The sequence below is a fragment of the Ylistrum balloti genome, unplaced genomic scaffold (assembly GCF_031769215.1).
Source record: "Ylistrum balloti isolate Yb309-2 unplaced genomic scaffold, AGI_CSIRO_Ybal_v1 Utg370208, whole genome shotgun sequence".
In the NCBI taxonomy this organism is placed as follows: domain Eukaryota; kingdom Metazoa; phylum Mollusca; class Bivalvia; order Pectinida; family Pectinidae; genus Ylistrum; species Ylistrum balloti.
The window spans coordinates 2,297,969-2,312,577 of NW_026782179.1; the positions used below are offsets into that span (position 1 = coordinate 2,297,969).

At 34.0% G+C, this 14,609-nt stretch overlaps 1 protein-coding gene across 1 annotated transcript; it reads left to right on the forward strand.

Annotated features, from left to right (window-relative positions):
* The first annotated feature begins 19 nt into the window (after positions 1-19).
* Positions 20-13,655, forward strand: LOC132551578 (exocyst complex component 7-like). The gene is made up of 22 exons (XM_060215732.1): positions 20-128; positions 491-656; positions 1,539-1,623; positions 1,938-2,046; positions 2,615-2,732; positions 3,234-3,405; positions 4,542-4,617; positions 4,977-5,035; positions 5,406-5,461; positions 6,183-6,289; positions 6,645-6,749; positions 7,553-7,672; positions 7,922-7,981; positions 9,024-9,062; positions 9,203-9,262; positions 9,392-9,458; positions 10,163-10,231; positions 10,777-10,897; positions 11,468-11,563; positions 11,961-12,042; positions 12,262-12,303; positions 12,716-13,655. The coding sequence occupies exons 1-22, from the start codon at positions 78-80 to the stop codon at positions 12,950-12,952; spliced, it is 2,097 nt and encodes a 698-aa protein (XP_060071715.1). The 5' UTR covers positions 20-77; the 3' UTR covers positions 12,953-13,655.
* The last annotated feature ends 954 nt before the right edge of the window (positions 13,656-14,609 follow it).

Genomic DNA, 14,609 nt, shown 5'->3' on the forward strand with positions numbered 1-14,609 from the left:
GAAAGTCGGAAGTCGTTTGACAGTACTTACAAGAGTGAACGAATTAAACTGAAGTAAACGCCTCTAGAGGTGTCATTATGGCGGAAACGACTTTACTAAAGTCAGAAATTGACAACAAACTAGAAAAGGTATAATGATTTGTGTTCATGTTAGCATAAACACAGAAAGATGTGGTTTATGTACTCGGGTGTCGTACCCTTATAAAATAATTCCACAACAATTTATGTACGATGTTTAATATAATTAGACATGTTTCAATAAAAGGCTATGTAGCTGAGTGTTAATCTAGATAATCTAATATCGTGATTTGTGGTATTGCTAAGAATATCAAATAATTCAAATTATATGTCAATAAAACTTTAATCTGTCCGCATTTACGTTTCAATTTTGTTTCAATGTAGGCGGATAAATTATGGGGTGGAATAAGCGGATATATTGAATCTGTGTGATAACACACAACAAAGCAATAAACAACAACGTTTATTTACAGGAGAGACACAATCTTCAGACGCTTAATGAAGCTATGAACAAAAGCAACAATAACACACAGAACATGTTGACAATCTTGGAGAGTTTCCAGAACAGATTGAAAAAGTTGGAAAGCACTGTTGAACCAGTCTACAATGAAACAGAAATGTTAAGGAGGAGACAAGAAAGTATCCTTTGTCAGGTTGTCTGTATTAACCCAAACTGTGTACTGCACCAAAGTAATTTGTTAGAATACCTGAGTGTGACAAAATTTACAACTACCGGGGGTATTTCATATTCAGTGTGATTAATCATGTATTTTAGATATGATTACCAGGTATACCAGATTGTAAAAGCAGAGAGATTTCTGTCTAGTAATTAAACAAAGATTATGTGTGTGTGTGTTTTATTATTTATTAACAGAAAAAAACATAAAAGTAAAAAAAAAAAGGAAATAGAAAAAATGGCAGGGAAAACCAAATGATCCCAGCTTGAATAACAAGAGGTTATTTTAAGAAACAGCATTTATCTCATAACTTTGGATTTCCCAAGTCAATTTTGTACATGTTTTAAACAATTAAAGTTTGCATTCCTTGCAGATGATACTTAAGAAAAAAAAAGGAAAAATGGTTATCATATGTTGACAGGATATTGTATCATGAAAAGGAAGTTTGTTCTGGACGAGATAGTAAAAGTAATGAATTGCAGATTGATTTTGCTAGAAACTGACTTAATTCTGAATTATTTTAAAACCTTGTAAGTTGTTCTATTCTAGAAAATACTATAAGCATTGTTTCTGTCCTTTAAGATGTTTTCATGGTTACTGGCATTCTGTCCATAGATTTAAAAACAAAAATATTGTTATTTGGTGATAAAATGACAAAATTAAATGTATCATATTTGATATTCAGACCTGATAAAAATTGTAGATAAAACATTGTACAAAATTAGTGAAACTCATTTGCTCAAAAACATTTAATATAGCTTCACAAGCATGCATGTATGTAAGCTTTTCTTGATTATCGATTAAAAAAAGTAAATCTTGTTCCAATCTTTCATTAACTAACAAGATATTGAAAGAACGACAATGACATTGGAGAATGTTCTTGGTTACTACCACGTGAGCAGAGAAGTTGAGGTTCAGATCAAAGAAGGGTAAGGTTATATGACACTTTTGTCCTTTCTGTAATTTTATATACATCCCATTATTATTGCAAGAAAGAAACATGTGATGGCTGTCAAGTGTTCTTCTCGAAAGATAGTTAATCATCATATTGCATTTTAGAAACTCGAGAAAGAATTGTCAAGCCTTGTTTTACTATAGTATATCAATCAGTCTAAAATTAATGAACCCGAATGATTTTGAAACAAAATCCAGTGTTTGTTAATCTTGAGTTAAGACAAATAAAATATGACTTTGACTTTAGATTTTGATTACAAATTAACAAGAACTTTTGTTTCCTTTGTAGTCCACACTCCTGTGGTCTCCAAAGTTATCTGTTACAGATGGACAGACTACTTCAGGCACATAACTACTTTCAAAAACACAATCCCACCAGTCTAGAGCTTGTTGATGTTGTAAGTTTTCAAATTTCATTGCTGTTTAAATATGATATGTTAATATATACTTCTTACTGTAAGGCAGATATTATTGATATAAATTTATGTAGAAGCAAAATAAAGATGCAAATAAGAGGTGTATCTGTTTATTTCACCCTTTTGAAGCTAACATCTACATTGATAATCACATTCATCAAATGGTGTTACAACAACTTTCAGTAGGAAATAAAAGTTAGCCTTCAAAACTGATTATTTTTATGAGAGGACAATTTGCTAAATTAATTAAAAAATCCTTGAACAATCTTCAATATCAAATGACTAAATATTTGTATGTGATTCTTGTGGAAAATCTTATCTCAGTATTGACTGATTAATCATACAATATACAATCAGTTATATTATGATTCATCGTCTGATTTGATACACATCCTGACAATGATTTAGTTTATCAGTGAAACATGCCTATAGGTGCCATGATTAGTGTCAACAGAAAGGTAAAAAAACAACAACTGGAAAGTTAAATATCTTATAAAAGATATGAAAGTAACATTAAAGTAAGTGGTTTGTGTTGTTTGCTTTATTTTAGATCCGAGTGTTTGATGAAGGAAAGGATGCTTTGCAGGTAGAGTTTCGTACCTTACTAGGACGCCATGGCAGACCTGTCCCAGCTATCACTATTCTTAATCACATCAGTTCATATGAAGGTAGGTTTTGGGAAAATGTGACCTATTCTTATTTAACAATAAACTTACATCATATTTAGCATATCTTTTGTTCTTGTCCTTGGGCTGGTGTTGGTATGATCCATCTCTTCATCAAAATTACCGTAAAATCAACTTTCTTTCATTGTTACATTGCTGCTTATAGTATACTATTCGAAACATCATATTTTGTGTGGCCAGAATGAGGGGTAGTTAATTGAAGATCTTGTTGTGAGAAGTTTTCGCAAATAAAGTCTTGATTGAATGAAAATTGTTAACAGTAGTTATTAGGGTTTTTTCTGCTAAATAAGTATCAGGTCTAAAAAATGTCTAAACAGATAAAAGTAGGTTACAGTCATGTAATTTTACAACTGGTTAACAGAGATGTTGAAGTTGAAATAAAAATAGTAACAATGTCCAGTTTAAATCTCTTTTATGCTTGTATAGATTTTTTTTTCACCTCTGAATGTTTTACTATTTTTAAATTACCCAACACAATTTCAGACTTACAACCAGGCGAGACAGAAACACCATCAGAGATAGAACACTTGCCAGAAAAGATCATCACTGAACTTGGTCAGATAGCCAGGTGGCTGGTCACCAATGGTCCCACCACTGACTTCCTTAAGGATTACACAACCATGCGATCATCCATGATGATCAAATCCCTTCAATGGTAATTGTAGACTCTACCCTCTCTGATTCCTTGTATAAATAATAGTGTTAAAGGCTGGGTATAGATATATATTTCCTTGACTTCATTCACTACCAAGTATTCCTGTTGTAGATAAAATTAAAGGCATTGTTTATGATACTTATTATGAATGTAATGACAAGTGTTTCATTACCTGAGTAGCTGTAAGAGGTCCCATTATCCCATTTATAAATATTTTTATGACAGACAGTGATACTGTCACAGGCCCCATTGATCCCTTGGTGTCTACCTCCATGAGACATAAGGTTACTGTCACAGGCCCCATTGATCCCTTGGTGTCTACCTCCATGAGACATAAGGTTACTGTCACAGGCCCCATTGATCCCTTGGTGTCTACCTCCATGAGACATAAGGTTACTGTCACAGGCCCCATTGATCCCTTGGTGTCTACCTCCATGAGACATAAGGTTACTGTCACAGGTTCAGTTGCTTCCTTGATATCTGTCTCTGTGACAGACAGGGTTACTGTCTCAGGTCCGACTGGCTCCCTGGTGTCTCTCTCCATAACAGACAGGGTTACTGTCTCAGGTCCGACTGGCTCCCTGGTGTCTCTCTCCATAACAGACTGGGTTACTGTATCAGGTCCCATTAACCTCATGTCATCTTTCTCCTTGACAGATAGGGTTACATCCTCAGGTCCCATTGACCCCATGGTATCTATCTCCATCACAGACATGGTTACTGCCTCAGGTCCTATTTACCCCATGGTATCTATCTCAATGGCAGACAGGGTTACTATATCAGGTCCTATTTACCCCTTGTTATCTTTCTCCATGAAAGATAGGGTTACATCCTCAGGTCCCATTGACCCCATTTTATCTATCTCCATCACAGACAGGGTTACTGCCTCAAGTCCTGTTTGCCCCTTGTTATCTATCTCAGTGGCAGACAGGGTTACTGTCTCATGTCCCATTAGCTCCTTAATATCTATTTCTATGACAAAGAAGGTTACCTTTCCAAATATATAAATATATCTTTGTGTGTGTATGAACGATTGAATTACTATCATGGGTCTTATAAACTCCTTTATCGGACAAATAAGATTACAGATTCTGCTACTACTGTTAAACCAGTGTCTGTATGTTGGTATGTTACAGTTTGAAGGAGCATATGAAATCCTCTAGTGGTAGCAGTGTTAATGCCCTATTTCCTGGACAGCACTCGCCTGCAGCTGTAAGTTAATTACAACAGTAATATACATATCAATTCACTGTAGCTATATACATGTGCAATGATGAAAGAGTTTCAATTTCTAGTAGACTGGAAAATATCTGAAAATGACTAAGTTAGAATTTTTTGCATCAGATGGATGTGAAATGCTACTTTCTGAATTAAATTATGCAGTCTTATAAAATAGATCCTTTAATATGATTTAATTGAACTGCCATGATATCAAGACCTATATATGTAAAGTAGTGTATACCTGTATTTAGGTGTGGATGTCTTGGAGAAGCATGTTTAGATATGTCATGTAAGCATTTGTGTTGTTATGAAAACAAGTTTTCAAACGTGTATTGATTGATTTTTTCCAGACCAGCAAATTTAGACCAAACAAAGACACGCCAGTAAGGAAAAGTATGAGGAAAATTGCGTAAGTGAAAGTTTGAATGGATAGTCCGTGATAGATTTCAGTTATAAATGACACTCAGACTACAAAATAGATCAGATATAAAGATTGAAACACTAAGTAATATTTACACATTGTTCTTTTAGAGAAACTCATTCATATGGTTATCATCATTTAATGATTTAAAAGGCTTGTGTAAAAAAATATTTAGAGAAGTTTAAGAATTCTGCAGAATTGAAGTAGGAGCATTTTTCAGCTAAGAAAAAAATCTTAATGTTATTATCATTAAAGTATATTAATAGACTTGTGTAAAAAAGTATTTAGAGAAGTTTAAGAATTGCAGAACTGGAGTTTTTGTTTTGGAATAACAGGTTTGAAAACTGTTATTTTGTAGACATTCCTTTAGGAAGAAGGCAGCAACAGCTTTGATACAGTCACCTTTTGATCCAGGTAAAAAATAGAAGGAACATTGGTATTAAAATCAAACAGTCCACATGGAAGTTTGACCTATATACATTAAGAAAAAAGAATAAGGACAAGAAGGAATTGCATAGTTAGGCCATGTAGCTTTGTTAGACTGAGAGAACAATTTTATAAGGGGAGGATGTCATTCTCTGTATCTCCTGTAATAATACATATATATGCAATTAATACGAGGCATAAATAGATAAATTAATTTCTGTTACATTGATTAACCAAAGGGTATGACCCAACCCCAAGAACATATCTTCAGATATCAAATATCTTCTGCATAACCATATACCTGTATAAACAATTGCTTCACATCAAGTGACATTCGTTGATGCTGATGGTTTACGTAAATGTTCAGCCATGCAACCCAGAGTTAGTCCTTGGGGGAATATTGAAATTGATGAAGTCCTTATCCTTATGCTGGAAATAAATTAAATGAACACTTTCATGATATCAGGATTTGTTTCACCTTCTTTATTTGTACTTCCCCTGGGAACTTAATGTAGTCCTTAAGTTGAATTTCCATAAGTATGCACATGTACACACATAGGAATCCAGGATACTGGTATCTGAAATCTACACAGTCCTTGACACCTTGGCACAGAGAAACATAATTCACAGTTGGTATTTCCAATATTACACTGAATGAAGTGATACTATTTCTAGAAAAAGTATTTTCAATTATTTTTACATAAAACAGGTCACCGACGCCAGGGTTCTTATACAGATGTTATCAAAGAGGAGAGTCTGGATGTGGAGATAGATATTTACATCACTGAGCTCACCGCACTTCTCAAACTCATGCAGGTTAAACTTGTTTCATATTAAACATTATTAGACCATCTACATGTATTATAGAAAGATCATACTGAAATATTAGCTATATAATCGGTGTCTGTTCAATTTCTTACTGACTTTAAATACTTCACAAATGTAGTTGTACCATAGATAAACAAACCATGCTACTGCAGACAAACCCGATAAAGATCCCACTATTTACCCTGATAGCTATTGATATCTATCATTGATAGATAACCAAACATTCAATTTTTTATTGTGTTTAAGTGACAATCAATATCAGAATTCCTTGGAAATGGGATTCATTTTGGAGAACCTATGAGAACTATCTCATGTAAATTGTTTATCTGTACCTCTTTTTTAGAGTGAGAACCAACTGATGTCTGGCATTGTCCCAGAGAAGCACCACCGCACTGTGTTTGATGGTGTTGTACAACAGGCTATTGATGCAGTGGTCAGTGAGGGAGAGGTCAGTAGATAGTACTTGCTGGTACATTGAGATCACATTTACTCAATCTGATTGTTATGATCTAAGGTCACTTTGCGTTGAAATGGTAAGCTGAACCTGCAAGAGAAATGCCAGTCAGATCGGGACTGAAGAGAAATGCCAGTCAGATTGGGACTGAAGAGAAATGCCAGTCAGATCGGGACTGAAGAGAAATGCCAGTCAGATCGGGACTGAATTGTTATTCTATTAAGTATGATTTAAAATTTTAAAATGGATGCTATTGTATGTTTGGTATATTGTTTGTACTTTACATGAATTTCCCAAACTGTACATTTTGACCTTTACATGTATCAGTTTCAAAATCTGGAACAGGTGCGTTTGTTTATTGTAATTCTGGACTGCCTGAATCAATTAGCTTCTTAATATTCACAATAAAAGAGCACTCCTGTACTGGATGCAGGCAATGTAATGGGCAGTTGGAACTTAGTTTCTGTTGAATTGATCAAAAAGTATCTATATTTCTTTTTCTCTGTGTATTTGTACTTAATTTTATTAGAAAAAAATTCTTTAATATGTTTTTGTGCATTCATTGTTTTTGTTCTGTGAAGAAAATATAAAAACTAGCAATAGTCAGCCATAATTTTCCTGGACTTGACCCCAAGATGTGTGGGTAAAATTTTCAGGCTTGATCCAGGCTGGCCTTAATCTTGAATGTATCTATAGTTTTCCTATGGTTGTATCATCTTAATAGTTCCAATACAGATCCATAAAACTACCATTAGATAGTGTATAGAAAATGTTTAAAGTTATATCTTGTGTTGTAGTTGTTGGCCAGTAATGCCAAGAAGAATATTGTTAAACACGAATTTATGGCAGTGCTGTCCATCTACCCTGTTGTGAAACACCTACGAACCATCAGGCCAGAATTTGACTACACTCTAGAGGTAAAAAACAAAATTAGTAATGAAGATGTAAAGGATTAACACTACATTTAAACTAGATGAATTAATTTCATTCAGTAATGATAGATTAATGAATTGCCAAATTGTCTAGTGGCATGATGCTTTTTTTTCCATTAAAAAGCCTACCTTTACTATTTCAAAATTAATGCAATACACAGAGACAAACATTTTGTATCTGGATGTATTTGTAGTGATTTCAACAGTTAATGTTGCATTGTGTTCTCTTTGTAGGGCTGTACGACCCCTACTCGAGCCAAACTAGTCTCTTTGTTGTCAACACTAGGAAGTACAGTAAGTAACACTTATTTTTCTAACCAAAGTGTTGATAAAACTGCCTCCTTAGTCATTTTGTCCCTGTCCTTGTACCACCACAGTACTCTATCCATTGTTTATCTCAGACTTGCTGTCATTGGCAGTAGTTCTTTGCTAAACTGCAACAATAAATTTTAATGGTAATCTTGCTTAGCATTTTTGGTGCTGAACTATCAGATTTGGTAAAATTTTTGTGTCTAGAACACAACTTTAAGTTACTTATTTACTCATTTAAACTATGATAATGAATCCTGGTGGATGCATTGATCATGCTTGTGCAGTGTACAAGTTCAGAGCCCTTGACCCCTTAATTACAGAGTTATTGTTCTTTATTAGATATATTGTCCAGAGCATTACTTTGCCTACGGTTGAGCAAGTATCAAAAAAGTTAATGTATACATTGAACATGCCAAGACAATAAGCTGTGTACCAAATTCAGGGCAGTTTACCTCTCAATTACACAGTTATTGCCCTTTGTTAAAATTTTGTGTCTGGAGCATTACTTTGCATGGATGTTGAAATGGGATGTAAACATCAGACATGCAAAAGCAAGTTGCAGTAGAACACCTACTAGCCTAGGCCCATGACTCCTTAGTGCAGAGACATTGCCCTTAGTTTAAATTTTGTGTCATCAGCAAAGCTTTGCTTGCATTAAAATTAGGACTATGAAACTTGGTGTATACATTTGTCATGTTAAGAGAATGTGCTGTTTACCAAATTCAGAATTATGACCCTTTATTAAAATGTTGTGTTCAATAAAGTTGCTTTTGGGGCCATATTCATCAGTTTCATCAATACTCTTGTTGAAACCAGTAATTTACTCCATCCATGTCATTACAGGTGAAAATTATTAAATCAAATGCATGATTTGTAGTTGGATGTAAAATTATTTACCAAATTGGTGTACATGTACTTCAGATTGAAAGAAGTAAGGATATTTAGTTACATCTTGATTTTAGCTGGCTGTGTGATCAGTGTTTATGTATTCAGACTAACTGTAGATTTTTATTTCCATTTTCAGGGAGCCAAAGCACTGGAGGAGTTTGTTGAGAGTATAAAGGTAAGAGTGAAACAAGGTTTACAAATTCATACTTACTAGTAATCTATCAATAGTAGGGGAATAGTACAGACCTATTGGGCCTCTTGTTATTGAGTGATATGTCAGTATACTGAGTAAATACTTGTTCCTTTTCATTTCAGAATGATCCAGACAAAGCCTCCATGCCAAGAGATGGTACAGTCCATGAGTTAACAAATCATGTGAGTTATCTTCCAGTACATTTATTTTGTGTCAGAGGTATAAATATGGTTAAGTTAACTCTTGATTTGTACAATTCTTAATCCTCAAATTGAATTTGAATTGATAATTGGTTTATTTTGAATCTTCAGACTATTATATTCCTGGAGCCACTCTTAGACTATGCTGATACTGCAGGTGCTATGCTGTTAATGCATGGTGAGTAAATTTGATCAATGTTTGCATAGTGTAAGTCTAGTGATATCACAGGCAAGACCTATGCTGACACTGATGTCATGTATTTAAATTTATGTTGGCAACAATCTCATTGAATGAATTCTGTGTCAATCAAACAGTAAATTGAAGCATTAAGATTGCAGTGTTTACAAAGAATGACATCAATGATAGCATGGACCAAGTCCTTTGTTGTCAATGATAGCATGGGGCAAGTCCTTTGTTGTCAATGATAGCATGGGGCAAGTCTTATGTTGTCAACGACAACGTGGAACAAGTCCTATGTTGTCAATCCTGTGTTGATTCAACAGTAAGCTGTAGCATAGGGTTAAAGGTATAACATAGAATGGTGACATCAGGGGGAAAAATGCTCAAACTTAAGCTATAGCATACAGGTCAGAATCTTATGTACATTATACAAATAGTATTTGATGAGTCCTGTGGAGTCTAAAAAGTAATCTGTATTATATGATTTCTTTGTGTAAGGAGTTATTTCTGATGTGACTATAAATCAATCAAGAAAGTATCAGAAGTTGAAAAATATTGGTATGGTTATGATTCATGTAGTCTGTATGGTTTCATCTACAAAAGTCTGATAAAAATAAAATCTCATCAAAGTCATGAAGTTTCAGGGATTTTCGATGTTTATCTCCGATCATGTTAGCATTTTTTACCTATTTGAATTCCAGGAGAACAAGCTGCTCCATCTGAAGCTGTTGATGCTAAGAAGAGTAAACTCAAGCTTGCAGAATACTGTAGTAAGTATCAATTGTAACGGCAATTTTCTATCATTGTAAAATATAGTGAAAATAGTGAGAATTCACAGAAATGTACCTATTTTCAGCTTATTTTGTCTGGACATTCAGGCTTTTATGTCACAGTGATTGACATCTCATCACTCTGAATATTGATTCAGCTAGAATGAAACCCTTTGATCAGTCTTCCCTAAGATTATGCTATTATCTAAAATAAAAATTTGTCTTCATTTTTTCACTTAGCTGATCAAGTATAACATCATGAAAAGAGATGTCACATGTGCTTGGTTAAACAAAAACTTAAGTTTAAGATTGTTTCATGATCACCGTCTATGATCATTTTATTTTTTGTCTGGATTTTAATTAAAATTTTATTGTCAGTATAAATATCTCTTGTAGTTACCTCTGATTGTTTTATAAAGCAATACATAATTTATTTAATTCATCTACATATATATATAATTCCTTATTTGTTAATTGAGAAACTAGAGAAGTGAACGACATGTTACAAAGGAATCAAAGGTTTAACATGAGACATTTTTCTTCAGCCAAAGTTCTATCGGCATTGGGTCTGAATCTGAGCAACAAAGCAGAGACCTATAGTGATCCAACACTGAGGCCTGTATTTATGTTAAACAACTACAACTACATCCTTAAGTCTATACAAAGGTAAGAGCATGCTTTAGATTAACATGTTTCATGTCTAAAAAGTTCTATGCCTAAATAGATTTTGGGGTCAATATACCAGGGTTAAAGGGTCAATGGTCATAGGTCACTTAGACAGCATCAGAAATGAAAAGCTTTGTCTACATTTTGAAAGTAATAACTGAAGCATAAATCTAGACAAATCTGCAGATAGCAAAACACTGGTCAATGTTCGTCAGTCAGCAAATCAAATACAGCAGATCTGGCTCTATTTCACAAACAAGCAAACCTGGTCCAACTCTCAAAACAATAAAGGAAAATGACCCTTGTGTAAAATATATCTTACGAGCTCTTAACAGATTAAGGTATTGAATGTTTTTACACCATAATATCAGAACAATTTTATAAGTTCTATGTTTTACTGTGTCTTTGTTCTTAATGTCCTTACTATAGTTTGTCAATGTTGACATGTATGTACACATCCATACTTAACTAACCATCAGTGTAAATTTCAGTCACTGATAGATCACTTTATCAAGAATAAGTCATTCGACTATCAAAGTGAAATCAGAATTTTGTTATATATATGTATAGATCTGGATTATTGGATCTCATCCACACCTGGCATAAAGAGGTGGGGCAGTATTATGAAGACAAGATTCAGGAAGAAAAGAAGCACTATTCTCAGAGGTAAGTTAACTTCAGAAAAAATAGGATTATCGGCTTCAAAGCTAAACAAAGCCCTAGCCTGATAGATAAAATACTTAAAAGTAAAGTCCATATTTGTCAAGTCCCCCAGTGGACTATGTTCTAAAGACAGGATACATGTCTTGTTTATGATTAAGATCCTGATAGGAATTAAACATTTTCACTCAGCTGTTAGTTTGTATAGTATAGTTTTTTTCATATAACCAGCATAGATAGACCAATCTATACTAATGACAAGAATAAGAATGAATGTAATCACCCAACTTGAATATTCCAGGTAAAATTCAATGCGAAAAGTGATTTCTGATCAAAATATAACACACATAGTGAGAAAACTGTTACAATCTGACTTTATGATGGTCACTGTATCAATTTATAGCTGGAGTCGGGTGATGCATTACATATTGGAAGTCAATGAGCCCATGTCTATGCAGAGAACACAGTCCTTGGAAACAGCAAAGGTATTCTATAGCAATATCTTATAGTTGACTGACCACAACCTTTACAGCAAATGTCTTGTGATCAATGACCATATTTGTTACATAAATTATATCAGATTTCTGGGTTGTATTCGATAATTTTACTATTAACATTGAATTGAAAAATTATCACAATTGGAAGCAATAGTCTACATTTATGGACCAAACCTGTTTATTGTACTTTTCTATTTTCTGTTTTAGTTGAAGGACAAAGAAAAACAGAACATCAAAGACAAGTTTACAGTGAGTATGACCATTGTTGCTCTTGCTTTCTAATATGGATATAAAATAGCAACTTAATTTTGTGGCAATTAACAGTTGTGAGAAGCCCAAGAATATCTGGTGCAGTTCAAATCCAATGCATCGTGCTCTATTATAACCTTGTTATCCTCTCCTTCTTAGAGTGTTTGCTGTATAAGCTTATAGTAGGATAATTGTAAGATATTGAAGAACAGTGCAAAATACTTTTCTTATAAATCAGAATAAACTCTGTAATAAAAGCACACACTATGAATGCAGTTATACCTGAAATAGTCTGGTGGTTAGAGGGATCTACAGAAATGTCAAAAAATGTATCAACAGACAAGAATTAAATTCTTTGACAGCTTGAATTATTACTTGTAATCATATAGCGTACGATTATCTATGCACACAGGGATTCAACAAGGAATTAGAGGAGATCTTAAGAATACAGAAAGGCTATGCTATACCTGACCAGGAGTTGAGGGAGATGCTGAAGAAAGAAAACAGAGACTTCATTGTACCATCTTATACTGTCTTCCTACAGAAATATGAGAAACTGAATTTTACCAAGAACAGGGATAAATACATCAAATATTCCATTCAAGATGTTGAAGCTATTATTGGAAAGTTCTTCGACACATCTGCTTAGATACTGAACCAAGAAAAATAGAAAAAAAAAACCATTCCGGTATAGGCAATCTCTGCACTATTTGTGAAATGCGCTTTTGATGAAATTGATAAAAAGGATCTATTAAACTTACATTTGCATTCACCTCTACATTTTAAAGACTAAGAGTTTTAAGGCACTGTAGATCTATGATTTTTTTTTTGTGTGCTGTTGTCAAAGAATAATTGCTAACATACATGTGACATTGTGATTTATATAACATAGGCAAAGAATCATTCATGTTGTCACCTCTTCAGAAATAATGAAGAAATTCTTTTATCATTATCCACTAGTGTTGTGGAGATTTGATGTAAAGCAGTTCTTGACCTAGTTAATTTAAGCTGCCATTTATCTACAAGAATAGACGACCCAGTGGAACTTGGATAAAAATGTGGCATGCAATTATAAAGGAGAACTAGTCAAAACTGATATTAAGGTCACTGGTGATTGTAAAGTTAACTATAGATGGCAAGGCTTTCAGTTCATTTTTCATGTCTCCTCTTGCCAGTTGAGACTTACTATTTCTGTATTAGATTTGTACACTACATGTAAAGAACATAGGTATACAAGTTCCTAAGGCTTATTGTATTCATTCACATTCTACCAAACACCTGGCTTCTGTGTGTGGGAATTGTGCAATAGTTGATATGTAAGATTTGAGCTTCAATAAATTATGTATACATTATTGAGTTTTGTTTAATGCTCTGGTAAAGTAATTTCTAGTCACATCCTGCTATTACATCCACTTTCAAGCTGGTTGTCCCACTGCCTTTTCAGTGTTCTTGGCTGAAGTTGAAAAATGATAGATCTGTGATTCAAAATTTAAATGCTTATACTAGAGACCCATAAGATCTGTATTGCTCATCTAGATTTGGCAAAAAATTCTTAATCGAAACCAAAGGAAAAGAAAGTCAAAAGGTTTATAACTGTTTTCCCTTTAAGCCAAAACTCTTCTGCCCCCGGAGTGTTTACAAAACCATGTATACTAAAGTCTCCTAAACCAAATTTTTTTCAGACAAAATTGGGACTGAATATTTTTCCCAAAGTAGCAGGATTTTTTATTTTTAAAGAATTTTCTCTACAGTATTTCCCCTTCTGGACCTCACCTCTACTGCTCAAGGGGGTCGAGACCTACTGTTAATAAAAAATTGATTTTCCTTAACTCCAGGATGCTTCAGACCAAATTGGAACAGAATCCTGGGGCAGAGACCCACCTTCTATACAAAATGGTTCCCCTTTCACCTAATAATGATTCATATGAAATTGAGAAAAAATCCAGGCATCGGTACAGGAGGAGTAGAATTTCAAAGATTTTGCTATTTTCTGCTTATTGGCCCTTGCTCCTCTAGTACCATGTGGCCGTGACGTAATGTTATTAAGAATTGAGTCTCCTTCAACCACTGATACTTCAGACCAAGTTTAGGCAAAATCCAATCATTCCTACAAAAGGAGTAGGGTTTTAAAGAATTTGCTCATTTCTTCTGTTAGGCCCTAACTCTCCTATTCCATTGAGCAGAGACCCACCATTTATAACAGTTTATTACCATTCCTCTAAGGATGCTTCTCACTAAGTCTGGTCAAAGCTGTCTGTGTCTAGTAGCAATTTTCACAAACAAAATTTACAGACAATGCCCCATCC